Consider the following 27226-nt stretch of genomic DNA (forward strand, 5'->3'; position numbering starts at 1 on the left):
TCCACGACCCAAAGGGCTGACTTTATTTCACCAACAACATCTTGTTTCTCTTCTGGCTCCGGGAAAAGCGGAACTGTTTGAGCAGACACCCCAGCAGAGTCAAGACTGTGCCCACGAGCATTATCACGCTCAGCCCCTTAAGGACAGAGTTGGCTTTTTCTTTCTGGGTCTCCTTTGCCTCTGGTTGTTGTTCAGACTTTCCTGGGCTTAGAAACGTCAGTGGATCCACATTGCTCTGGGAGTTGAATTGAGCAGTGAGCTCTTGCTGCACGAAGCACCTGTAAGTGGCCGGCTGGAAGACCCGCAGCCAGCTGCCACCGTTGGAGGTGTCCATGATGGTGCTGACGCTCTTGCCGGAGAGCTGGTCCTTCCAGGTCAGGGAGAGGTTGTTCGCTTCCCAGAATACGGGCCTGCGAAGGATGACAAGGTCAGTTGCAAAACCCCAGAGAGGGGGAGGGCGGACTGATGTCTGAAAGGAGGTAGAGATGGCAGCACCCTTCTCCCTGGGAAGAGCAAATAGAGCATCCCCCTCCAAGGAGAGCTATGCAGCAAAGGACAAGGGGAAGGTGGGGGCAGGACGGGTGGGAGCTCTCAGAGCCCAGCCCCTTACTTCCCCGGGACCACTTAACTAAATGCCTCTATCTCTGTTTCTTCATCTGAAATCTGAGAGTGTCACGATTGCAGTGACCTCAGAGGGTTATTTGGAGGAATTAGCAAGACACTCCCTAATTGTGTGTGTACCTCTTTACCTGCCTGACCCTATTTCCTCTGCTCTCCCTCATTCACTCTGCCCCAGCCACACCTCCTAGAGGCTCCTCCAATGGCTGGGCACAGTCCTGCCTCGGGGTCTTTGCACTCAGCTTGGAATGCTCTCCAACGCACACAGCTCTCACCTCCTCTCAGCCTTGGCTGAATGGCACCTTCTCAGGAACGCTTTCTCTGCTCTCCTTATTTAAAACTTTCACCTCCCCCACTCCCACTCTCCCTCCTTTATCACCTACTAAAATGCTGGGTTCTTAACCTTGTAAAAGCAATTATACTCCAATTAAAAAAAAAAAAGAAATACTGTGTGTTTCATTCATGTCATTGGTTTATCGCTGCATGAGACTAGGTATCTTTTTTGGTTTTGTTCTTCATTGCCTCTCTGGTGCCTAGAGTTTAGATCTTTGGTTTATAAATGCTCAGTGAAAAACGTGATCAGTGAACACATGAATCAGGGATATAACACACCCATCGTGGCTGGGAAACAAAAGGGACAAGCAACAGACAATAAAGACAAGGTGAAAGATCATAAAAGCAATAGTAACACCTGTGAGTGTGTGGGACCCTGTCGTAAATGTCTTTACCAGCATTTGCTCTCTTAGGGATCACAATGACCCCGAGGCCAGGTCCCCCAAGACCTCTGTACTCCCCAAATTCATGTCCTAACTGGAACCTCAGAATGTGACGTTAGTTGAAAATAAGAGTTGTTGCAGTTGTAATTAGCTCAGATGAGGTCAGATGGGCATCGTGAAAGGGAAAGTCACTCAGTCGAGTCCAACTCTGCGACTCCATGGACTGTAGCCTGCCAGGCGCCTCTGGCCATGGAATTCTCCAGGCCCCACTGGAGTGCATAGCAATTCCCTTCTCTAGGGGATCTTCCCCACCCAGGTCTCCCGCATTGCAGGCAGATTCTCTGCCATTTGAGCCACCAGAATGGGAGTCAGGTGGGCCTTAAATCCACCAGTATAACCTGTATCCATGTAAGAAGAGAGAAGAGGCAGAGACACGAGACACATGGGGAGAACCCCAGCTGGTGACAGAGGCAGTCGCTGGGGGTGCGGTCACAAGTCAAGGCAGGCCAAGGACTGCGGCCACCCCCAAACACCAGAAAGGGGCGAGGAAGGGTCCCATCCAGCCTTTCAGAGGGTACGCGGCCCTGCTGACAGCTTGATCTGTCTGCAGAACTGGAAGAGAAGAATTCCCTGTTGGTTGAAGCCACCTGGTTGGTGGTGTTTTGTTACAGTGGTCATAGCAAATGAATACAACCCATATTCTACAGATGGGGAAACTGAGGCCCAGAGAGGCCACAGGCTAAAGTCACACAGCAGGAAAGTGGCAGAGGCCGGGACAGTTAACCTCATATGAAATGCCCTTCCCCTCAGCTCCCTGGAGACATAGCAATTCTTGAAGCCTCAGTGACCTTTCAGGTTCCCTGTGATGGGCACCCAGGTGCCCCTTACTTGGCAAATGACATGGAATAGGTGTGTGGATCTAGATGGAAGGAGGAGTCACATGCACGTTCACATTTCTGAATTGTGGGCTTTTTTTTTTTTTTTTAAGGAAGCAGGTGTTACTTTTATACTTCAAGGAGGAGGAAGAAAGGAGAAAGGGAGACAAAAAGATATGAGAGAGAGAAAAAGAAAAAGAAAAAGCTGGCATAAAACTCAGCATTAAAAAAACTAAGATCATGGCATCTGGTCTTATCACTTCATGACAAATAGAAGGGGAAAAAGTGGAAGCAGTGACAGATTTTATTTTCTTGAGCTCCAAATCACTGCGGGTGGTGACTGCAGCCATGAATTTAAAAGACACTTGCTCCTTGGAAGAAAACCTATGACAAACCTAGACAGAATATTAAAAAAGAGACATGACTTTGCCAACAAAGGTCTGTATAGTCAAAGCTAGGGTTTTTCCAGTAGTCACGCACAGGATGTGAGAGTTGGACCATAAATAAGGCTGAGCACTGAAGAATTGATGCTTTTGAACGGTGGCGCTGGAGAAGACTCTTGAGAGTCCTTTGGATAGCAAGGAGATAAAACCAGTCAATCCTAAAGGAAATCAACTCTGAATATTCATTGGAAAGACTGATGCTGAAGCTGAAGCTCCAATACTTTGGCCACCTTAGAGACAACTCACTGGAAAAGACTCTGATGCTGGGAAAGATTGAAGGCAGGAGGAGAATGGGGTGACAGAGGATGAGATGGTTGGATTGCATCACCGACTTGATGAACATGAGCTTGAGCAAACTCCGGGAGATGGTGAAGGACAGGGACGCCTGCAGTCCATGGGGTTGCAAAGAGTTGGACATAACTTAGTGACTGGACAATGACAACAGAAGTCACAACTGGGATGACCAAAGGAAAGAAAACCAGGTGGAGGCAATGAAGCCAGATTCCACAGAGCCAGTAGTTGTAGAGCCCTCAAGAGGTTGCTCAGGCTCCCAACTTGCAAGGAAAGGGTTGCCACTGGCCAGTGGAGGAGAAGGGCAAGGGGGTCCCCATGGACAAGTATGTGTCATAAGGTCTGTGCTGCCACCTCTCACCATGGATTCCCCCAGGAATTCCTCTGAGCTGTAGTTTCCTCATCTATGAATGAACCTTCTTGGAGTTCACAGCTCCCTGGGTGAGGGAAGAAGAACGGCAGAGGATGTGGTTTAAGAAGAATGTTTGCCTAGGGACCAGCTTATAGGGTAAGCGCTGCACTGTGAGTGGTTGCAGTTCTTATTGTTGGGGTAGTGGCAGTTAGTTGCTCAGTCATGTCTGACTTTGCAACCCCATGGACTGTAGCCCACCAGGCTCCTCTGTCCATGGAATCCTCCAGGCAAGAATACTGGAGTGTGTAGCCATTCCCTTCTCCAGGGTATCTTCCCCACCCTGGGATCAAACCCAGGTTTCCTGCATTGTATGCTGATATTTTACCATCCAAGCCACCAGGGAAGCAGGTGGGCAGGGTAAAACGTGAAGAGGGAAAGATTTCCCAGGGGCTCCAGGCAGAAACCCTTAAGAAGGAATGGCAACCCACTGCAATATCCTTGCCTGGGAAATCCCATGAACAGAGGAGCCTGGTGGGCTACAGTCCATGGAGTTGCAAAGAGTCGAACACGACTTAGTGACTCAACTACTACCACGAGGTGGGAAGAGAGAACAAGAATGGGAGCTGCCAGGGACACAGGTCATGATAGGCATCCATCTTCTCGTCCTAGGCTTGATGATCATTCCACATGAGTTTGAGGAGGCAAGAGTCTCACAGCTTCCTGAGCTACCTGCCTCACAGCTCCATCACTTGCCTGAACTTCTCCCATTCCAACCCTGACCACCCTGGTCCATCTCCCCGCCTAGACTAGGGGCTTCCTAAGGACCAGCGCAAGCAGCAGCAGCAGCAGCAGCAAGGACCAGACGTGCAGCTACCTGATGACCACCACATCCACAGCACCACCCCGTGCAGACTGGGCCTAGAGTCAGCCGAGTGCTCCCTGGTTACTAGCTGTCCTCATTCTATCTGTGTGTGGCTCAGTGGACACCAAGAGGAATATCCAAAGAAGCCCAAGGAGAGAGACTGCGGTGCTCATTAGTGACATAGAATCCCTCTCTCTCTGCGCAGATTAACCACAAAGGCTCCCAGATGGGGAGAGCCTGGCAAGGGGCCAAGGGCAGGGCTGGTACCGATTCCGTCACCTGTAGATAGATCCTAAGGGGCAGGTGAGCGACGCAGATCCCATTTTGTTTCTAAGCTGGAAGTTGTCAAAAATGATATATTTCATATCTATGAGTGTACATGGGATGTGGCAGGTTTCCACCTGCATCTCAGGCCTCAAGCGGCTGGACCACAGCTTTACATCTCCCAGATAGAGCCAGCAGGGCATCGGGTTTTCCGGGGACTCTTGGATGTAGCAGTACCCCAGGCGTTTGCGTTCCCCTGGCACCCCACAGCGGTTACAGTCCTGCCAGGGCTCCCAGTGGGTGAAGATGAGCTGCTTGCTCCCCAGACTCAGGCTCTCATTCTGCAGGGGCTTTTGGTCCAAATCTTTGTGTGTAATATGTAGGCTGACGACATCTTGGAAGTCAATTTCATACTGCACCACTTTCTTGCCATCCTTGTCATTGCAGTGATAAAAGCCTGTATGGTAGGGTAGTGGATTTGTAATGAAGAGGCTGCCATTGGGCATTATTTCCATGTTGAGATTAGTAGTGGAATTGCTGACCCAGGTGGTCTTGAATGGCAAGAAGAATTGCCACTGTGCCCCAGGGGCATTGCACTGCAGGATGATATCATTGTTTGAGAGCAGGGCCAGTTGACAGTGCTTGCGATTAGGACAGCTGATAGAAAAGGACGACTCCTGGACCGGGAGAGCAAAGCAAAGCAACAGCCACAAGGTGGTCAGCATGGTGGACTGGGGCTGTGGAAGTGGGCCGGGCCCCACCCTAGACATTGTGACATCATCCATGGACCTCAGGCTTCAGCCCTGACGGCAGGAAGAACTGTAGAAGAACATCCCGTGGGGTGTGAGGTCACAATTCCCACATTTGTCCTGTGACAAGTTAGCAATCCTATTTCATTTCTCTTCCAAGCCTTCTACTCTGCTGGGGTAGAAGGACACAACTTGTCTATTAAGGATTTTCTCTATCACCTCCCTATCTTGGTGTTAAACTGACACATATGAACATTCAACACATTTTTTTTCTGAACACATGTACTTTGTTCAGGGTCTTCCCTGGTGGCTCAGGCAGTAAAGAATTTGCCTGTAATGCAAGAGACCTGGGTTCAGTCTCTGGGTTGGGAAGATCCCCTGGATAAGGGAATGGCAACCCACTCCAGTATTCTAGCCTGGAGAATCCCATGGACAGAGGAGCCTGGCAAGCTACAGTCCATGGGGTTGCAAAGAGTCAGACATGACTAAGCGACTAAGCACACAGGCCTGCTAGTATGTTCTGGGCACACTTGCAAGTGCTGAGAATGGAGAGGTGAATAAATCCTCTCTGGTTCCCTTCTGACCTCCTACCCTTCCCCACCCAACTGCTCCAGCCATGCTGGTCTCCTGACTGTCCCCTGAATATACCAGGCAAGCAAAGAGCCCCTGCCTTAGGATCATTGCACATGCTGGTCCTCCCACAGATATCTGCAAAACTCAACTCATTTTAAACAAATATATTTTTTTTCTTGGTGGCCCCTTTCCCAGATTCTTTCCTAAATTCCTCAGCCAAAAATAAATATTGAAAATCAAAATCACCAACAGAAACACAAAAATGCCAAAAACATGGCACTAAATAGACCATGAAGAGGACCATACTTGCTAACACAGTCTGGAAACTGAAACCAGAAGGCAGAGTGTCACCTTGGGTGGCCTTGGCTGGGAATGTGCATTGTTGTGTGACTCAATTTTCTTGCCACTCTGTGCATGTCTGCAAATGAATATGACTGTGGGTACCAACTTGGGGGTTACAAACAAATTTTAGTGAGTAGGTGAATTCACAAGTGTGGAATCCTTGAATGATGATGATCAGTTCAGTTCAGTTCAGTTGCTCAGTCATGTCCGACCGTTTGCAACCCCATGGACAACAGCACGCCGGGCTTCCCTGTCCATCACCAACTCCTAGAGCTTGCTCAAACTCATATCCATCAAGTCAGTGATGCCCTCCAAATATCTTGTCCTCTGTTGTCCCCTTCTCCTGACTTCAATCTTTCCCAGCATCAGGTCTTTTCTAATTAGTCAGCTCTTTGCATCAGGTGGCCAAAGTATTGGAGCCTCAACTTCAGCATCAGTCCTTCCAATGAATATTCAGGATTGATTTCCTTGCAGTCCAAGGGACTCTCAAGAGTCTTCTCCAACACCACAGCTCAAAAGCATCAATTCTTTGGCGCTCAACCTTCCTTATGGTCCAACTGTCACATCCATACATGACTACTGGAAAAACCGTATCTTTGACTAGAAGAATCTTTGTTGGCAAAGTAATGTCTTTGCTTTTTAATATGCTGTCTAGGTTGGTCATAGCTTTTCTTCCAAGGAGCAAGCATCTTTTAATTTCATGGCCGCAGTCACCATCTGCAGTGAGTTTGGAGCCCATGAAAATAAAGCCTTTCACTGTTTCCATTGTTTCCCCATCTATTTGCCATGAAATGATTGAACTGGATGCCATGATATTAGTTTTTTGAATGTTGAGTTTTAAGCTTAAGATTTTTCATTCTCCTCTTTCACTTTCTTTAAGAGGCTCTTTAGTTCCTCTTTGCTTTCTGCCATAAGGGTGGTGTCATCTGCACATCTGAGGTTATTGATATTTCTCCCAGCAATCTTGATTCCAGCTTGTGCTTCAACCAGCCGAGCATTTTGCATGATGCACTCTGCATATAAGTTAAATAAACAGGGTGACAATATACAGCCTTGATGTACCCCTTTCCCAGTTTGGAACCAGTCCATTGTTCCATGTCCAGTTCTAACTGTTGCTTCTTGATTTGCATATAGGTTTCTCAGGAGGCAGGTAAGGTGTTCTGGTATCTCATTTCTTTAAGAATTTTCCAATTTGTTGTGATCCTCACAGTCAAAGGCTTTAGTGAAGTCAATGAAGCAGAGGTAGATGTTTTTCTGGAACTCTCTTGCTTTTTCTTTGATCCAACAGATGTTGGCAATTTGATCTCTGGTTCCTCTGCTTTTTCTAAATCTAGCTTGTACATCTGGAAGTTCTCAGTTCACATACTGTTGAAACCTGGTTTGGAGAATTTTGAGCATTACTTTGCTAGCGTGTGAGATGAGTGCAATTGTGCGGTAGTTTGAACATTCTTTGGCATTGCCTTTCCTTGGTATTGGAATGAAAATTGACCTTTTCCAGTCCTGTGGCCACTGCCAAGTTTTCCATATTTGCTGGCATATTGAGTGCAGCACTTTCACAGCATCATCTTTCAGGATTTGAAATAGCTCAACTGGAATTCCATCACATCCACTAGCTTTGTTCATAATGATGCTTCCTAAGGCCCACTTGACTTCGCATTCCAGGATGTCTGGCTCTAGGTGAGTGATCACACCATCATGGTTATCTGGGCCATTAAGTTCTCTTTTGTATAGTTCTTCTGTGTATTCCTGCCACCTCTTCTTAATATCTTCTGCTTCTGTTAGGTCCATACCATTTCTGTCCTTTATTGGACCCATCTTTGCATGAAATGTTCCTTTGGTATCTCTAATTTTCTTGAAGAGATCTCTAGTCTTTCCCATTCTACTATTTTCCTCTATTTCTTTGCATTGTTCCCTTAGGAAGCCTTTCTTAGCTCTCCTTGCTATTCTTTGGAAGTCTGCATTCAGATGGGTATGTCTTTCCTTTTCTCCTTTGTCTTTTGCTTTTCTTTTCTTTTCTCAGCTATTTGTAAGGCCTCCTCAGACAGCCATTTTGCCTTTTTGAGTTTCTTTTTCTTGGGGATGGTTTTGATCACTGTCTCCTATACAATGTGACAAACTTCCGTCCACAGTTCTTTAGGCACTCTGTCTATCAGATCTAATCCCCTGAATCTATTTGTTACTTCCACTGTATAATCATTAGGGATTTGATTTAGGTCATATCTTAATGGCCTAGTGGTTTTCCCTACTTTCTTCAATTTAAGTCTGAATTTTGCAATAAGGAGTTCATGATCTGAGCCACAGTCAGTTCCCAGTCTTGGTTTTTCTGACTGTATACAGGTTCTCCATCTTTGATTGCAAAGAATATAATCAATCTGATTTCGGTATTGACCATCTGGTGATGTCCATGTGTAGAGTTGTCTCTTGTGTTGTTGGAAGAGGGTGTTTTCTATGACCAAAGCATTCTCTTGGCAAAACTCTGTTAGCCTTTGCCCTGCTTCATTTTGTACTCCAAGGCCAAACTTGCCTGTCACTCCAGGTTATCTCTTGACTTCCTACTTTTGCATTCCAGTCCCAATGATGAAAAGGACATCTTTTTTAGGTATTAGTTCTAGAAGGCCTTGTAGGTCTTTATAGAACCATTCAACTTCCGCTTCTTTGGCATTAGTGGTTGAAGCATAGACTTGGATTACTGTAATATTGAATGGTTTGCCTTGGAAACAGAAATCATTCTGCCATTTTTGAGACTGCATCCAAGTATGCATTTTGGACTCTTTTGTTGACTATGAGGGCTACTCCATTTCTTCTAAGGAATTCTTGCCCACAGTATGTAATGGTTATCTGAATTAAATTCGCCCATTCCAGTCCATTTTAGTTCACTAATTTCTAAAATATCAGTGTTCACTTTTGCCATCTCCTGTTTGGCCTCTTCTAATTTACCTTGGTTCATGGACTTAACATTCCAGGTTCCTATGCAATATTGTTCTTACAGCATCAGATTTTACTTTTCACCACTAGCCACATCCACAACTAGGTATTGTTCCTGCTTTGGCTCAGCCCCTTCATTCCTTCTGGAGCTATTTCTCTGCTCTTTTCCAGTAGTATATTGGACACCTACTGACCTAGAGAGTTCATCTTTCAGTATCATATCTTTTTGCCTTTTCATAGTGTTCACGGGGTTCTCAAGGCAAGAACGCGGAAGTGGTTTGCCATTCCCTTCTCCAATGGACCACATTTTGTCAGAACTTTCCACCATGACCCGTCCGTCTCGGGTGGCCCTATATGGCATGGCTCATAGTTTCATTGAGTTAGACAAACAAAACTTCGTGCATACCAGGACCAAGGGAAAGGGGCAGTGACCCCCACGAGAGACTGAGCCAGACCTGCCATTGAGTGTTTGAGTGTCTCTTGCTGAGGCATGGGTCAGCAGTGACCTGCCGCTGGGACAGGGGCTCTGGCTGCAGCAGACCTGGGAGGCATGGCGTGTGGCATAAGTCCTCTTGGAGGAGGCTGCCATTAGTGCCACTGTACAGCCACCAAGCAGACAGCCCACAAACTGGAGAACATTTATATCAAAGAAGTTCTCACACTGTTGCAAAAGTTCTAGGTTCTACAACGTATTTCTCAACCTGGGGATCTGGAAAAGGACTCAGAAACCCCAGGGAAGCAGACCCTTAGAGAGCACAACAAAACCTCATGCGCACCAGGACCGAGAAGAAAGGAGCAGTGACCCCAAAAGAGACTGAGCCAGACCTGCCTGTGAATGAATGTCCAGGAGTCTCTGGCAGAGGTGTGGGTTGACAGTGGTCTGCCGCAGGGTCAGGGGCACTGACTACAACAGTCTTGGGAGCTGCGGCATGCTGGCATAAATCCTTTTGAAGAAGGTAGCTATTACTGCCATCACCCCTACCATAGTTTGGCCAGAGAAGGGAACACAGTCCCACCCATCAGCAGAAAATTGGGTTAAAGATTTACTGAGCATGGCCCTGCCCACCAGAGCCAGACCCAGTTTCACCCACAGGCAGTCCCTCCCATCCCATGGGGTCGAAAAGAATCAGACAGGACTGAGTGACTTTCACTCAGTCCTTCCCACCAGGAGGCTTTCACAAGCCTCTTATCCTCATCCATCAGAGGGCAGACAGAATGAAAACCACAATCACAGAAAACTAACCAAGCAATGCCAAATATATTTTTATATACAAGTAATTAGAAAATGAAATGTAAAAGATGCAACTTGCATGAACAAATCAAATATAAGGAACAGATATAATAAAATACATGTAAAACCTCTACATTAATAACTACGTGTTATTGAGAGAAATAAAAGAAAGCCTAAATAATGGAAGTGTTTACAATGTTCATGGATTGGAAGACTAAATATTGTAATATATTGATTTTATCTTTAGATTCAATGATGTGCCAATTAAAAAAAAAAAAGACGTCTTTTGGATGGAAACCACAAGCTGATTTCAATTTTTTTTTTTTTATAAAAAGTAAAGAATAACCAAGACAATCTTGAAGAACAAAGATGAAAAATCTATACTACTGATATCATGGCTTATTATAAAGGTATAATAATTAAGTTACTGTAGCATTGGTGTGAGGATGGATAGACAAATTGTATCAGTCAGAGTCTAGTGAGGAGACAGAAATCACAGTAAAGTCTATGTTGGCATGAGCATGGGCCAGAATGTCTTGGTTTCTAGGTTTTGTATTTGGTCTACCCATGAATAACAGGTGCCTATGAGGGCAGGGATTAGGTCTTTGTTGGTCACCACTGTGTCCCCAACATCACCTGCCTAGGATGTGGCTCAGAAGTCGCAGTTGGGGATTCTTGATGAATGAACATCTGAACAAGCCAGTGAAGAGATCCCTTCCTGCACAGATTGACCTTGAAGGCTTATGGGCTGGCAGACAGACCCTGCTTTTCTACTGGAGTGTAACCCCTGGCCGAGGTGAACACAGGAAACAAAGCCTGGGTGGGGGTCAAAGGCAGGGCTGACGCCTGGGTCCAGTCACCTGTAGATGGACGCCAAGGGGCAGGTGAGCTGCATGTTGTTGGTTGACTGGCCCAACTTGGAAATGTCAAAGGTGAAGAACGGCTGGATGATCTCCTTGCTCTGGTTGCAGGGTACAAGGCAGGCTTCCACCTGCATCTCAGGCCTCAAGCGGCTGGACCACAGCCTCACATCTCCTAGATAGAGCCAGCAGGGCATCGGGTTTTCCAGGGACTCTTGGATGTAGCAGTACCCCAGGCGTTTGCGTTCACCTGGCACCCCACAGCGGTTACAGTCCTGCCAGGGCTCCCAGTGGGTGAAGATGATCTCCTGTCTACCCAAACTCAGGCTCTGATTCTGCAGATGGTTTTGGCCTAGTCCTTTGTGGGTAATATGTAGCGTGGTGACATCTTGGAAATCTATCTCATATTCTACCACAAGGGCTGTGTTACTGTCCTCACAGCGATAGAGGCCTGTCTGGGAGGGCTGAGGTTTGTTCAGTTGGAGGCTGCCCCCAGGCAGTTTCTTTATGTTAGGCAGTGAGGAGACCAAAAAGGGATCTTCCCCCTGAAAGGAGGAAAAGTACCAGGATGCCTTGAGATGGTCACACTGCAGGACAACATCATTGCCCGAGAGCAGGGCCTGCTGGCAGAGACTCTTATAGGCACAGGTGACTAATAGCTGGGCACACAGAACAGGGAGAAAAAGGCTAAGCAGCCACAAGGTGGTCAGCATGGCTATCTACATACAGACTACAGAAGGAAGCTGGGAACCACGGGGGCATTGTGAAGTCACCCACGGAACTCAGGCATCATCCCTGGGCAGTGGAATGGACCCTGACCCACTGCACTTCCAGGACTCCAATTCAGTTCACGTCATCAAATACCTTAGAGTCAAAAACTAAAATGACCACAAGATCTGGGCGAAACATGAGTGAACCTATATCAGAACAAGTGAACTAAAAAGTCAAATTATTTATCCTTCACCTACTCACTCAATAGACAATGATGGAATGGGTCAAAATGCATAATTGAGAAATCACTGGTTTCCTGTTTCGTAAATTGGGAGGGTTCCTTAATTAGCACCAAATCAATTCCTTGAGGGGCTTCCCTGGTGGCTCAGCAGTAAAGAATCTGTCTGAAATGCAGGAGACATCAGTTTGATCCCTGGGTGGGGAAGATCCCCTGAAGGAGGACATGGCAACCCACTCCAGTCTTCTTGCCTGAAGAATCCCACGGACAGAGGAGCCTGGCGGGCTACAGTCCAAGGGGTTGCAAAGAGTCAGACATGACTGAAGCGACTGAGCATGCACCCACAGCTCCTTGAGGGTGGGGAACTTCCCAAATCTTTGTTCACTGTGGCTTATGTCTTCACTCTCCAGGAGTTATCCCCTTTTCCATTATCCTCCTCGGGTACATCTCAGGTGGCGCTGGAAGACGTGCCCTCCTTGGCACATGAGTTTCTCAGCCTATTTTCTGTGTCCCAAAGTGTGGGACCGAAGAATTCTTACAAGTCTCAAGTCAACTCCATGTGTTCTGTTCAGGATGTTCCTCACCTCACTGCATGTAACTTAGACTCTATCAGGCATCCAGCGAAAGCCAGATTCTAACCCATTTTGTCTACCTCAGACTATCCCACATGTTTCCTGGGAGTACCTCAATTTATTTACAGATAGTAACAATGGTTGAAAGTGAAAAGTGAAAGCAAAAGTCGCTCATTGTGTCCGACTCTTTGCGACCCCATGGACTATACAGTCGATGGAATTCTCCAGGCCAGAATACTGGAGTGGGTAGACTTTTCATTCTCCAGGGGATCTTCCCAACCTAGTGATCAAACCCAGGTCTCCCTCACTGCAGGTGGATTCTTTACCAGTTGAGCCAAAAGGGAAGCCCAAGAATATTGGAATGGGTAGCCTATCCCTTCTCCAGTGGATCTTCCTGACCCAGGAACCGAACCATGGTCTCCTGCACTGCAGGTGGATTCTTTACCAACTGAGCTATGAAGGAAGTTCAACACAACAATGGTTAATAATGATTTAATTGGTACTAATCCTTGATTTTTATCTTTGACAAAAGCCAGGTTCTAATTGGAGTTTGCCTCTCAAAGGTCTTCCCAATTTGGGGCCAACTTTGGTCAACATTCACTTCTAGGGTCCTGCATTTCAACTGCTTCCCCTAAAGCTGCACGTATCAATAAGTATGTTATCTGCTTCCCAGAGTATCTCTCCATCCTTCTGGTTTCAAATAAGTTTTCTTGCTCCCTTTGCTTAGTATCTAAGTCAGTGGCATGTGTTTTTATTTTTTATTACATCAGCACCCCACTCTTGATTCTAATTTCTGTTATCACTCCAGATAGGCTATTTGCTATTATAATACTTCACCTAAATCTCAATGACTTACAATCACACAAATTTACTTCTCATTCATGCTCCATGTCCCTTGTGAGTTGACATTATAATCATTCAGGCACACAGGATGATTGAGCAACAGCCATCGCAAACATCTCCAGTTTTATGCCAGAGAAGGAAAAAAGATAGCTCTGTACTATTTCATACCCATAATTAAATGCTCTAGCCTTCAGTGACACATGTCATTCGCTCACACACCATTGGCCAGAAATGATTACATGGCACCAGCATTTCCCAACACAGGAAATGAAATTCTGCTATGTCCAGGAAACATTTAGTAAATGGCCATCAGCAATATCTACTACAAGGAGTGTTCTTTTATGTGCTATGCTGTGTTAAGTCACTAAGTCGTGTCTGACTCTTTGTGACCCTGGGGACTGTAGCCCGCCAGGCTCCTCTGTCCATGGGATTCTCCAGGCAAGAATACTGGAGTGGGTTGCCAATCATAAAGTTAATGTTGTTGTTGTTATTCAGTCACGAAGTCGTGTCCAACTCTTTGTGACCCCATGAACTGCAGCATACCAGGCATCCCTGTTCTTCACTATCTCCTGGGGTTTGTTCAAACCCATGTCCATTCAGTTGGTGATGCTATCCAACCATCTCATCCTCTGTCATCCCCATCTCCTCCTGCCCTCAATCATTCCCAGCATCAAGGTCTTTTCCAATGAGTCGGCTCTTTGCATCAGGCGGCCAAACAATTGGAGCTTCAGCATCAGTCCTTCCAATGAATATCCAGGGTTGATTTCTTTAGGATTAACTGGTTTGATCTCTTCGCAGTCCAAGGGACTCTCAAGAGTCTTCTCCAACACCACAGTTCAAAAGCATCAATTCTTTGGCGCTCAGATTTCTTTATAGTCCAACTCTCACACCCATACATGACCACTGGAAAAACCATAGCCTTGACTAGACAGACCTTTGTTGGCAAAGTGATGTATCCACTTTCTAATATGCTGTCTAGGTTTGTCATAGCTTTCCTTCCAAGGAGCAGGTGTCTTTTCATTTCATAAAGTTAATGCCATTCCCCAAATCCTCCCGTCAGATCTCTCCTCAAGTTCTGTTGGCTAGAATTAGGTCCCATGTACAGATCCAAATCTGTCTCTGAGAGGAAAGAAAATTTCTATGATTGGCTTAAGACCATGAGAATTTGTTCTCCAGGATTAGCAAAGTGTAACCTTTAGAATTTTCCATCACAAACTGCGCTTCTTATAAAGCTTTCAAGAGATTATTGATGTCAAATTCTTGGAACAGCTGGGTCTGGATTACTTAGATGGTGGTTAATTAGTAGGAATGTGGCCAAGTGGTTTCAGTCCCAGGCTCTGGGATCAGTTTTTCATTTCTTGATTCATCTTTTATTAGAATAATTCATGCTCAGCAACTTCACCTTCTTGTGCCTGGCATATCCATTTATTCCATAAATAAGTATTGCTTACTCATCTTACACCAGGCACTAAGGATTCAGGCTAAGTCCCTGGCCTCTTGGAGCTTACCTTCTAGTGAAGAAGGTATTAACTGGGATAAGTTTAGACATGCTGTGTAACAGAAGAATTCTGGGATCTCAGTGGCTTAACACTTTTTTTTTTTTCGCTCATCCTATATGTCCAGTGTGGGTTGGTAGAGAATTCCACTCCACACAGTTGCTTCAAATACCATGGCCAACGGAGGCTGCACCATCTGCAGCATCATTAGCTGCTATGGAATGGGAAGAGAGGGAAGTGAGTTACACACTGGCACTTAAACACTTTGACCTGGGAGGGATCTACATTACTTCTGTCTGCAGGCCATGAAAAATGAATCACATAGCTCCACCTAACTGTAGCGGGCCTGAGAAATGTAGGGGACCATGTGGAATATTTGCTGAGCAATATTATCTTTACCTGGGGGAAAAATAGATGGTAACAAGTAAATGACGAATACAACATCAGGTCATGGCAAGTGCTTTGAAGGAAAACAAAGTAGGGAGAAGGACAGAGAGAGACTTTGACGAGCGGAATCGTGTCCTCCCCGATTCGTATTTGGAATCCCTAACCCCAATACCTTAGAATGCGTCTTATTTAGAGATAGAGCCTTTAAAGAAGTAATTAGGTTTATTTATTTAACAACAATCTATTTATTGATTGGCCGTGCTGGGTCTTGGTAGCTGCACACGGGCTTTCTCTAGTTGCGGTAAGCAGGTTCTCCTCTCCAGTTGCGATGCATGGGCTTCCCATTATGGTGCCTTCTCTTGTTCAGAGCACAGACACTAGGGTGCCCTGGTTTCAGCAGCTGCAGAGAATGGGCTTAGTAGTTGTTGTTCAAGGGCTCCAGAGTACAGCCTCAGTAGTGGTGATAATACGGGCTGGCTTAGTTGTCCTGGGGCACATGGAAGGAATCTTCCTGGACCAGAAATCAAACGCATGTTCCCTGCACTGGTAGGTGGATTCTTAACCAATGGACCACCAGAGAAGTCCCCAGGGACTTGATTTCACCAGGGAAGTCCAAGGTAATTAGGTTTAAATGCAGTTGTTAGGGTGGGCCTTAATCCAATATGAGTGGTGTCATTTTAAGAAGGTGGCTTCCCTGGTGGTGCTAGTGGCAAAGAACTTTCCTGCCAAGGCAGGAGAAGAAAGAGACACAGGTTCAGTCCCTGGGTCTGGAAGATTCCCTGGAGGAGGGCATGGCAATCCACTCCAGTATTCTTGCCTGGAGAATCCCAAAGACAGAGGAGCCTGGCAGGCAACAGTCCATAGGGTCGCAAAGAGTTGGACAGGACTGAAGCAGCTGAGTATGCACGCACGCACGCACGCACACCTCATAAGAAGAGAAGATTAAGACACAAACAACACAGACGGAAGGAGGACCATGTGAGGACAGAGTAAGAACAAGGGCGCTGGAGCGGCGAGTGGCGGCTGTGCGGCACTGGAGGGGCAAGGGGCCGAGAGGAGAGAGCTCACGTCCAAGATCACAGAAACCCCAGGAAGACGGTCGGCGCTGAGTAAAGGCAGCAGAGGGCAGACAGACAGAAATCACAATCACAGAAGACTAACCAGTCTGATCACATGGACCACAGCCTTGTCTAACTCAATGAAGCTATGAGCCATGCGTGTAGGGCCACCCAAGACAGATGGGTCATGGTGGAGAGCTCTGACAAAATGTGGTCCACTGGAGAAGGGAATGGTAAACCACTTCAGTATCCTTGCCTTGAGAACCCCATGAACAGTATGAAAAGGCAAACAGATAGGACACTGAAAGATGAACTCCCCAGGTCGGTAGGTGCCCAACATGCTACTGGAGATCAGTGGAGAAATAACTCCAGAAAGAATGAAGAGATGGAGCCAAAGGAAAAACAACACCCTGTTGTGAATGTGACTGGTGATGGAAGCAAGGTCTCATGCTATAAAGAGCAATATTGCGTAGGAACCTGGAATGTTACGTCCATGAATCAAGGCAAATTGGAAGTGATCAAACAGGAGATGGCAAGAGTGAACATCGACATTTTAGGAATCAGCAAATTAAAATGGACTGGAATGGGTGAATTTAACTCAGATGACCATCATGTCTACTACTGTGGGCAAGAATCCCTTAGAAGAAATGGAGTAGTAGTCATAGTCAAAAAGAGTCTGAAATGCAGTACTTGGGCACAATATCAAAAATAACAGAATGATCTCTGTTCATTTCCAAGGCAAACCATTCAATATCACGGTAATCCAAGTCTATGCCCCAACCAGTAATGCTGAACAAGTTGAAGTTGAATGATTCTATGAAGACCTACAAGACCTTTTAGAACTAACACCCAAAAAAGATATCCTTTTCATTATAGGGGCCTGGAATGCAAAAGTAGGAAGTCAAGAAACACCTGGAGTAATAGGGAAATTTGGCCTTGGAGTACAGAATGAAGCAAGGCAAAGGCTCATATAATTTTGCCATGAGAATGCAATGATCATAGCAAACACCCTCTTCCAACAACACAAGAGACAACTCTACACATGGGCATCACCAGATGGTCAATACCAAAATCAGATTGATTATATTCTTTGCAGTCAAAGATGGAGAAGCTCTATACAGTCAGCAAAACAAAGACCGGGAGCTGACTATGGCTTAGATCAGTTCAGTTCACTCGCTCAGTCATGTCTGATTCCTTGCAACACCATGAACCGTAGCACGCCGGGCCTCCCTGTCCATCACCAACTCCCAGAGTTTACCCAAACTCATGTCCATTGAGTCGATGATGTCATCTAACCATCTCATCCTCTGTTGTCCCCTTCTCCTCCCGCCTTCAATCCTTCTCAGCACGCCTGGGCCGTACATCAGCACCCCATGCCGCCTGCCCCCTGGAGGGGGGTCCAGCAGGTAGACCGGTGGTTCTCAAAGTGTGGTCCCATCCCGGAGGCCAAGCCATGTTCCTGATAACGAAGCCACTGCCCTTTCTACTCTCCTTCAGTAGAGATACAGCAGAGCTTTCCTGAGGCTCCACCACGTGTGATGATGTCAATCGCTCTGATGGTAATACTTGTGTGCCAGTTTCTATTTCTAATATGTTGCTGCTGCTGCTGCTAACTAACCTCAGTCGTGTCCGACTCTGTGCGACCCCAGAGACGGCAGCCCACCAGGCTCCACTGTCCCTGGGATTCTCCAGGCAAGAACACTGGAGTGGGTTGCCACTTCCTTCTCCAGTGCATGAAAGTGAAAAGTGACAGTGAAATCGCTCAGTTGTATCCAACTCTTAGTGACATCATGGATTGCAGCCCACCAGGCTCCTTCGTCCATGGGATTTTCCAGGCAAGAGTTACTGGAGTGGGGTGCCATTGCTTCTCTGTCTAATATGTTAAGCAACTGTAAATGTAACCCACAAAAACTCAAACCTTCTTTGAAATCCTCAGTAATCTGAGTGTAACTGGCTCCTGAGACTAAATTTTGAGACATGCTGAGACTGCATTTTACTGAAGAACACGCGCGAGTTCTGTGGGCCCTGGGTGCATGCATTCTGTCACCCAGACATGAACTCTCGTCACGTGATCTGAGCACCCTGGGGCATGGTCCCCATCATGTGGGCTCGTTCTGATGTGTGCCACCTTGCATCATGCGTGTGATGATGGCAATGTGTGACCCGACAGCATGTCACATATAGCACGTTCCACATGGGACTATACGTGTCCACAGAGAACAGAGCATCTGGCTAACAGCAGCATCCCTTCCACACATGGAGGGGGGCCTCACAGCAGAACAGGGGCTGCTGGCGGGAATCCCAGCCCACTCCTGGGCACGTGGGGGGAGGGCTTGCTTGAGGGGAGCACTAACTATGCAAGCCACACAGCACCATCCCAGCAGGGCAGAGGGACCGCGGGGTGAGATGTGGCCTTAGGTTGGGGAGGGGGCGCAGCTGAAACGGCCTCTCGATTACACGCACCATCACCCCTCCGGACTCAATGCCCATCACTCTGACCATTTCTGTGCTTTTAAAAACTGAGACCAGGAAGGGGCAGAGGTCCCATTCCTCTCCACTCTTGGTTTGGCTCTGGCTTATTTGAAATGCTGCGGGGCTGGGAGGGGGTCCCTGTCTGGGGTGCAGGGTACAGAGAAGCCCAAGTGACTGGTGGTGCTGTGAGGGGAGAGCGAAGCAGGTGACAGAGCCCAGAGAGAGGGCTGGAGGGCAGAGGGCGGACACACAGAAGTAGCAGGAGAGGCCCATCCCCAACCTGTCCCTCAGGACCCAGACTCACCCAGGACGATGAGCTCTGCGTAGGCCTCGTTGTTCCCCTGGAGGTCCTGGGCCGAGACCACGGAGCAGTAGTACACGCCGCTGTCCCCCCAGGCAGTCTGGTCAAAGGTCAGGTCAGCATCTGCAGCAGGGGGTAGATGGGTGAGGGCCATGTGTGGGAGGGGCGCCTGCGGGGGAAGGGGGCTGGGGATTCAATCCCTCATCCTGAGGGCCTGACACCTCTCAGGCTCTGTTCTAAACCCGTCACATGGGGAACTTCAGTCTGTGAGGTTGGACTGTTATCTTGCCTGTCTTGGAGAGAAGAGCAGTCTGCGGAAATTACTGATGAGCTGTACAGCTGTGGCGAAAATGGGGGTGGTGGGCCAGGATGGTGTGACCCCACTCAGCTATGGCCTCCACACACCCCCATCCCCCTCCCTTCCCCTCACCATCCCACCTCTCAGAACAAAAGTCACCCCCCTGACTCAACCCGCTGTGGAGCCTAGGGCAGACCCAGGGTAAGGAGGCAAAGATAAACAGGCCAGACTCCAGGCAGCAGGAGACTCCTGCACCCAGCAGAAGGCGGGGGTGTGAGGGAGAGACTTAGACTGGTTCCCTCCTCCATCCAGCTATCAGTCCACACATTCCAGGTCAAGGCCCAGGGCTAGGGACGCTCCCGTGACACAGCCCCAGGCAGGGAGCCTGTTAATGACAGCCATAATGAAAGTCTTTCTGTACATCCATTTCCTCTCTACTCCTCAGGCCCTAATTAGTTAAATCCCTCAGCCAATTCTGTAGGGTGGGGCCCGCTGGGCAACTCCACCTTGGGCCTGTGGAGCTCTGGAGGTAGAAACAGGCCAGAGACGTCCTCACAGAGCATCCTCACAGCCCTTCTCCCCACCTGCTCTGGCTCCCGGGGACCTGCCCACCACCTGCCCTACAGACCACCAGCCCTTCCCCAGGGTGGCTCAGAGGGCAGCCACTGTGTGTGCCTCACTGCAGTACCCAGGAGGGAAAGAACCAGAGCCTTCTTCCTGCTTTGGAAAGAAGACCTCACATCCATAGTAAGACCTCCTCCCAGTGCCTATCCCCACCATTCCAAGGGCTTCCCCGGTGGCTTAGCAATCAAGAATCCGCCTGCCAGTGCAGGAGATAAAGGTTCAATCCCTGCGTCGGGTAGATCCCCTGGCGAAGGAAAAGGCAACCCACTCTCGATTTCTTGCCTGGGAAATCCCATGGACAGAGGAGCCTGGTGGGTTACAGTTCATGGGGTGGCAAAAAGGTTGGACACAACTTAGTGACTGAACAACAATGACGGCACACAGTTCCAGCACCTCACCCGGGCCCACAAGGCCTTTGGAGCCATCTGACCACTGGTTACCACACCAGCCCCCTGCATACCGTCCTCCTCTACTGGCCAGACCCCAGACACACTGGCCTGCTCATTGTCCCCCATGATGTGCTGGGCTCACCCCACTTTGGCGTACACCCTGGCTGTTCCTCTGGCCTGGCTCTGTGTTCTACGACCCTCACAGGGCTGGTTCCACCCCGCCTGGAACAGCTCCCCTGCCCTACTGCCAAATTCTATCAGCCTGCTTAGGGGCTGACTGGCCGTGAGCCCCTCCCCAGGGGAAGGTGGGCTCCAGGAGAGCAGAACCTGGAGTCCCCAGGCCCTGGTCAGTATCTGGAAACCAGATTCCTCCTCACACTGACTTTCCTCAGCGTTCTGGACACGTGGCTGTCCTCAAGTAGGCATATGATACAGTCATTCAGGATTTGATGCACTCAATGCATCTGATGTTTCAGGCAGTATCTGAAGTACTGCCATACTAGAGAGCAACAGTTCTCAAAAGTGCTCCGTGGAGCCTCGGGTTCCCCAAGACGTTTTCACAGGGGAGTCCCTGAGGTCAAAGTTATTTTCACCATGATAGTAAGATATTTGCCTTTTTCACTTAATCTCATGAGTGTAGTGTGGAGTTTTCCACAGGTTACAAGCATGTGTTATCACAATATACTGAATGCAGAAGCTGCTTTGAGAATCCAGCTTCTATGCAGCCAGACTGTAAGGAGATGTGCAAAAATATAAAAGCAACGCCATACATTTTCACTAAGGTTTTTCTGTTTGGGGAATTATGGTTATTTTTTCATAAAAGTATGTTATTTAGACCAATCTATAGTTTAATAGGGCTTCCCAGGTGGCACGAGTGGTAAAGAACCCACCTGCCAACGCAGGAGACAAGAGATATGAGTTCCATCCTTGAGTCAGGAAGATCCCCTGGAGGAGGGCATGGCAACCCATTCCAGTATTCTTGCCTGGAGCATTCCACAGAAAGAGGAGCCTGGTGGGCTAGTCCAGGGGGTTCCAAAGATCAGACACTTCACACAGCATGTGAAGCGGCTAAGCACAGCATGCATACTTTGTTATCATCATTAAATAATTTTTTAATTTCTCAATTTTCTAGCTGTAAAAACAAAGTTCTTTGAGGACCTCAGTGTGTAAAGTGACCCTAAGACCCGCATGTTTGAGAACCACTGCTCTAGAGGACAGCTAGGAATCCCCGCCCAGACAGGGCTCAAGCTTCTAACTGGAAAGAGAGACAAATAAAAAAAATTAAACATATTGTGCTTCAGATGGTGATAAGGAGCACAGAACTCAGACGGGAAGTGCCTCTGTCGTGGAGGTGGCGACTGAGTTTAAAGTGATGGGAAGGTAGGGTGACCTTGGGCACTGACGCTCTCCTTTATGGTCAAGCATCCAGCCCCCAGTAATTGATTTTTCACTATGTGTTAGGTCCCTTTGTATATATTCTTTCATGGAATCATCCTAAAACTCTAACCTACATTCTCCCAAATCCTCTGAATTCTCTGTAACAGCCTCTCGGCCCATCGTTTTCCACTTGTATCTCTGAATCAGACTCTGAACGCACCTCTCTAAAACCAGAACCCTAGACCAGGGCCCTGCCCAAAGCTGGAGTGGGGCTTGAAGGCAGCCCCTGCCCCTCCCAGAGCTCCTAGGCCTGAAGCTGAAATCTGGTCCTGTGGGCCGGATCTGGGCCTCAATGCGTTTTGTTTGGCCTATACTGTTTTCAAAACTCACGAAAAACATGGCTTTCCGGCTTCTTTTGATCCGTTCTAAGGCCTGAGTTCACCTCCTTCCTCCCGGCCGCACCCTGTTCCCAGTCTGGGTCTGGTCCTGACATCACCTGGGCTGGGCATTGCTCGAATTGTTTTAAATAGAGAGAGAAAATGCCAGGTCTCCAGCTGGGCACAGGAGCTGGGCTTCCCTCCACCTCCCTGGGCCTCTGGTTCCTCATCCGCACACAGCAGAGGCGGCCCTTGTGATCTCAGAGGTCCCACAAGCTTCCAGGTCCAGCGTTACCAAGTGGGGGTGCACACGGTTCCCAAGCAGCCTGAAGAGGTAGAAATAGGGCCCCGATCCAGGCGCCAAAGAATGGAAGTGGAAGCGGAACCACCCAAGTGGAGGCACACCATCTGACTTCCCCAGGATGACTTTCACTTTTAAAACCTGGGTGGCTGGTGACCCTAGGAACAGCGAAGGCAACTCTGCTTTTCTCCATCCTCAAAGCTGAAATGGAGGAAGCTCCCGTGGCTACTGGGCTTCCTGAAGGGACATACACACAATGGATGTTTATAAATCATGGCCTGTATCAAACCCGGGCCCAGGTCAAGACAACTTGAAAACCCAGGACCTGTGGGCCTCTGGAGCTGGAAGAATCTGCCCCAGATGGAGCCCGAAGGTCAATCCAATGACGGACTCAGCAAAGGGGACATGATTCCAGCCAGCCTTCAAGGGCACTCTCAGTAGGGGAGTTGTCCTGACAGTGCTGTCAGGTCATACCTGATCCAGGCTGGAGAAGCCCCTGGATTATGGGGTAGGGGCCTATACAGGCTGAACACCCACCCTCCCACGCCCCCCACCCGCCGAAAGTCTATTATCCACAGGAACAGCTGCCCAAGGAAATTCAGGGCCAGCAGGGCTAGTCCCTCCCCGATACAAGACTGAGAGGCTGGGTCCCTGCCCATGGTCCAGACAGAGAGAAAAGGGGTGTGCTCTGAGGCCTGGTCCCCCGGGGTCTGCAAAGGGATGCCCCCTTCCCTCCTCTGCCCCCCTGCCCATGATTAAAACACTCATCCTTCATCCCTTGCCCGCTGTTGCCCATCACCCTTCTCTCTGCCCCCTGGATTCTGTAGGGCCCAGTCCCACCCAGTTCCTCATCAAATTATATTCACCACAGTCTTGAGTCATGATCACATATCACCCAGGTGGGTTTTCTTTGGAGCACTCTGCGGCACCTTCTAAAATCCTGTTACTCTTTTGCTGCTTATTTGTTGCCTATTTCATCCCACAGAGGTATCACCTCCTTGAGGGCAGGGATCACCTGTCCTGATCACCTCTCTAGCCCCAGCAACTACCATAGCTTCTGGTGCTTAGCAGATGCCCAATAAAGGCCAAGTGAATGGATCAATGAATGAATGACTTCCCCACCCCTAACCTGGTCCCAAGAGGCACCTCCTATGAGCAGGTAGCATGACAGTGAAGGACAAGTGCTAGGTTCAAATCCCAGTGCCAGCCCTTTACTGTGTGTGCACCAAGATGAACTATTTGATCTCTCTGTGACTCAGTTGTCCTGAGTGTAATATGGGCATGAAGCACTTGGCAAGATGTAGGCTTTCTCCATTAATATCCCTCACTCCTTCGGTTCACTCCTGTTACCTCCTCCAGGTGGGTTCTTTGCTGACCTTTCTGGGCAAGCAGAGGGGTTATTAGCTTGGAGACTAGGCCCCAAAGGGCTGACTTATAATCCCACTAGCTGTGTGACCCTGTGCAAGTCACTTTAAATCTCTGGGTCTTTGTAAAGTGACAGCAACAGAAGCTACTTACTCCATTATTATCATCTGAATGAGCTAATTCACATCAACCTGGATTGGAGCCTGGCACACAGGAGCCCTTTTATAGGTCATTAGTTATACGTGTGCGTGTGTGCTAACTCGCGTCTTGCTCTCTGTGACCTATGGACTGTAGCCCGCCAGGCTCCCCTGTCCACGGGATTCTCCAGGCAATATTGGAATGGGCTGCCATGCCCTCCTCCAGGAGATCTTCCCGAGCCAGGGATTGAACCCACGTCTGCTGTAGCTCCTGCATTGCAGGTGGATTCTTTACCACTGAGCCACCAGGCAAGCCCCTGTTACCATGTAAATTTTACTTATTGTTGCTGATGTTACAAGTATTATTACAGAACCCCTGCCCCTCTCTCCATTACCCACTTTTCTTTACCTTTAAGCACTTGAAAGTACGTGTTTATTATTGTTGTTTAGTTGCTAAGTCGTGTCTGACTCTTTTTTGACACCATGAACCATAGCCTGTCAGGCTTGTGTTTGCCTTATTTGTCTGTCTCACTGGAATTCAAGCTCCAGGAGGGAAGGCCTTTGATAATTTTGTTTACTGCTCTATTTCCAGGGCCTCAAGTGGTACCTGGTATACGTTAGGTGCTCGATAAATCTTTGCTGTTAAATAAAGGGATGGATGGATGGGTAGAAGGAAGAATCCATCCCTCGGCCAGTGCTTTCAGACACCTATGCTGATGAACCTCTGAGAGGGAGCCTACACCACCACTCAGGCCCACCCCGTCCAATCCCGCGTACTTCCTGTGATGGTGATCCTTCGGCCCTGATAGTAGTCTCCCAGGGTCACGGCATTGCCCTGCTTGGTGGCCACAACCCTGACGGTGCGTGCACTGTCCTGGCACTCCACGTAGGGGTTGTAGCCTGGGTTACCAGCCGCCAGCTGGGCGTTGAGCTGGTTATCAACACTGGCTGGAGAGAAGGCATCAGCAATACGGTCCCGGCAGAAGGACTTGTACTTCCAGATCACGATGGGCACTGTGGTGGTCGCGGTCGACTGGTAGGTGCAGGGCAGGGTCACGGGTTGGAATAGGCTCACCACGTGGTAGGGGTCTGACACAGTCACCTGGATGGCGCTGGTGGGGGCTGAGGACAAGAAGAGAGTCAGCAGAGGGACAGCTGTGAGCGCAAGGAAGTACTTCAGCAGGAAGGAGCCACATCACTTGTCACATCACCAACATTTACAAGTGTAAGGTTTTAGAGAGTGCCAGGCACACACTGTTCCTTAATCCCCAAGGCAGCTCTGATAATCATGCCCATTAAGAGACCCAGGGGTTGAAGTGGCCACTGCAAGGTCACACAGCCCGATTCCTTGGAACATCCTGACCATTCCTCTAACCAGAGTGCAGCCTCTGAACTGCTTCCAGTCCCCTCTTCCCTTGGCAACCCTCTCATGGAAAGGGTTCTGGCCTGTACAGACAAGCCCTAATGCCCCCCCCCCCCCAAAAAAAACCCACAGTGCTCCAGGCCCCCCTTTTCAAAAACAACCAAGTGTTCCAAGTTACTCCAGGTTTTGTGAATTGGGGTCGGGGAGGGCCGGGGGATTCTGGAGTTGTTTGGATTGCTTCGCCATATAGTATCTAAATCCCCAATTATGTCACCACCAGCCTTTCACCTTGCCCTACCCAAAGCCATCTCAAATGAATATGCCAAAAGTGTTAGCGGAAGCACACTGATTGAAACCGCCCACCCTGGCCAGGCACCATAGTAACTATTTGCATGAGTTGTTTTATGACAGGAGATCCTGATAAGGAATACGGAACTAGTAAGCCACCACCAGCCAGAAGAGTTCAGGAAAGGTCGAGAGGAGACACCGCCTGTCCGTCCACTTCCCAGAATCCCTCTTGGTAGCATCCATTGGCTGAGCGATGCGTGCGCCACCAGGAAAGACTCTGAATTAGAATGATTGGCCAAAGACCACCCGGAAACTAATCCCATCACCATAAAACCCAAGACTGCGAGCCATGTGGCAGAGCAGTGCTCCTGGGTTCCCCTACCCTCCTGCTCTCCACCCCGGTGCCCTTTCCCAATAAAATCTCTTGCTTTGCCAGCACATGTGTCTCCTCGGACAATTCATTTCCGAGTGTTAGACAAGAGCCCAGTTTCAGGCCCTGGAAGGGGTCCCCCTTCCTGCAACAAAAGTGCTTGCTAAAAGATAAAAGTCCCCCTGAAACCCCCTGCCCAAACAAACATCAGATCCAGCAGAAGATGGTTTCTAAGTTAGTTCATAAGTCCGTTTCACCAGACTCTTACGCAGATATTCTTACGACATGACTGGGTTAGGGAGTGGGGAATTTTCAATACCGCACCCACACGACGCCTGGGCGCTGCTTCTTGATCTCACCCCCTAGGAATCGTCCGATCCAGCCCTCAAGTGCCTTTTCCCTGTTACCCCAAGACTCAGAAATCCCGACCTGCTACCGAGTCCTCACCCCCGCCTTTCTCAGTGACCGGGTGGTCCTTCACCCCTACCCCACAAAGGGTCCCATTCTCCCTGCGGCTCCCGGGTTCGCTGTCCCGGGAGTTTCACTTCCTGTTATCTCTGAACAAGGGCGGGGGAGCGCTCTCAGGCACGAACAGAGAATTCCTCTCCCTCTGGCGCACAGGGATCTCCGGAGACCTTGGGGATCAGGAGGTCTTAATCTCTGCGCCCCCCCTCCCCCAGTTCTCCTGCTTCCGGGGCGCTGTAGAACTCCAGGCATCGCCCTTCTAGAGCGCCCTCCCGGCGTCCCGCAGCACCAGGGGCCCCGCGCTCCGTACCTGTGCACAAGGTGCTCAGAAAAAGCCACCCGAAGACGACCGCGCCCCAGCTCAGGGCACGCGGGCAGGACTCCAGTCCCCCGGAGAACTGGCGGGCCAAAGGCGCCATCGCTGCCGTCTGGGCGCGTCGCGCCCGCGCGTCTCCTCCCTGGTACCGGGAGGGTAGGGGGCGCGGCGCCCACCAAGACTGGGAGGGGTGCCGGCTCCTCCCCTTCCCGCTTCCGCTCCTTGTCTCCATTCCAAGCCCACTCTACCCTATTCTAGGATTTTAACTAGAGGAAACCTCGTGGATGAAGAGCACGCGTCCAGCTTGCGGGGAGAAACTTGCTTGTCCCACTGTGGCTCTGCGAGCCACTCCACCCCCCGTGCCTCCGGGGAATGGA

The 27226-nt window shown here is 48.9% G+C and overlaps 2 protein-coding genes across 3 annotated transcripts; both read right to left on the reverse strand.

The window, feature by feature from the left end:
• Positions 1-27202, reverse strand: LOC133054228 (lipolysis-stimulated lipoprotein receptor-like). 2 transcript variants are annotated; one of them, XM_061139020.1, is made up of 4 exons: positions 26844-27197; positions 24825-25169; positions 19183-19302; positions 1-410 (listed from the first exon to the last, which is right to left on the reverse strand). In XM_061139020.1, exons 1-4 carry the CDS (start codon positions 27079-27081, stop codon positions 376-378), a joined length of 738 nt encoding a protein of 245 aa, XP_060995003.1. In that variant the 5' UTR covers positions 27082-27197; the 3' UTR covers positions 1-375. The 2 variants fall into 2 exon arrangements, with proteins under 2 accessions (XP_060995003.1, XP_060995005.1); XM_061139022.1 differs by lacking the exon at positions 1-410 and adding an exon at positions 15552-15748 and having other exon boundaries at positions 26844-27202.
• Positions 10417-15201, reverse strand: FAM187B (family with sequence similarity 187 member B). Its single transcript, XM_061139023.1, has one exon. The coding sequence runs from the start codon at positions 11812-11814 to the stop codon at positions 11098-11100; it is 717 nt and encodes a 238-aa protein (XP_060995006.1). The 5' UTR covers positions 11815-15201; the 3' UTR covers positions 10417-11097.
• Positions 27203-27226: the final 24 nt, after the last annotated feature.

Source organism: Dama dama, chromosome 4 (assembly GCF_033118175.1).
Source record: "Dama dama isolate Ldn47 chromosome 4, ASM3311817v1, whole genome shotgun sequence".
In the NCBI taxonomy this organism is placed as follows: domain Eukaryota; kingdom Metazoa; phylum Chordata; class Mammalia; order Artiodactyla; family Cervidae; genus Dama; species Dama dama.

Excerpts from the sequence above, each read along its gene's own strand:
- FAM187B (XM_061139023.1), bottom strand. The coding sequence starts at position 11,814 with ATGCTGACCACCTTGTGGCTGCTTAGCCTTTTTCTCCCTGTTCTGTGT.
- LOC133054228 (XM_061139020.1), bottom strand. The coding sequence starts at position 27,081 with ATGGAGACAAGGAGCGGAAGCGGGAAGGGGAGGAGCCGGCACCCCTCC. Across the intron at positions 25,170-26,843 it reads TCTGAGCACCTTGTGCACAG|CCCCCACCAGCGCCATCCAG; the intron begins GTACGGAGCGCG and ends TCTTGTCCTCAG. Across the intron at positions 19,303-24,824 it reads AAGGATCACCATCACAGGAA|ATGCTGACCTGACCTTTGAC; the intron begins GTACGCGGGATT and ends CCCCTGCTGCAG.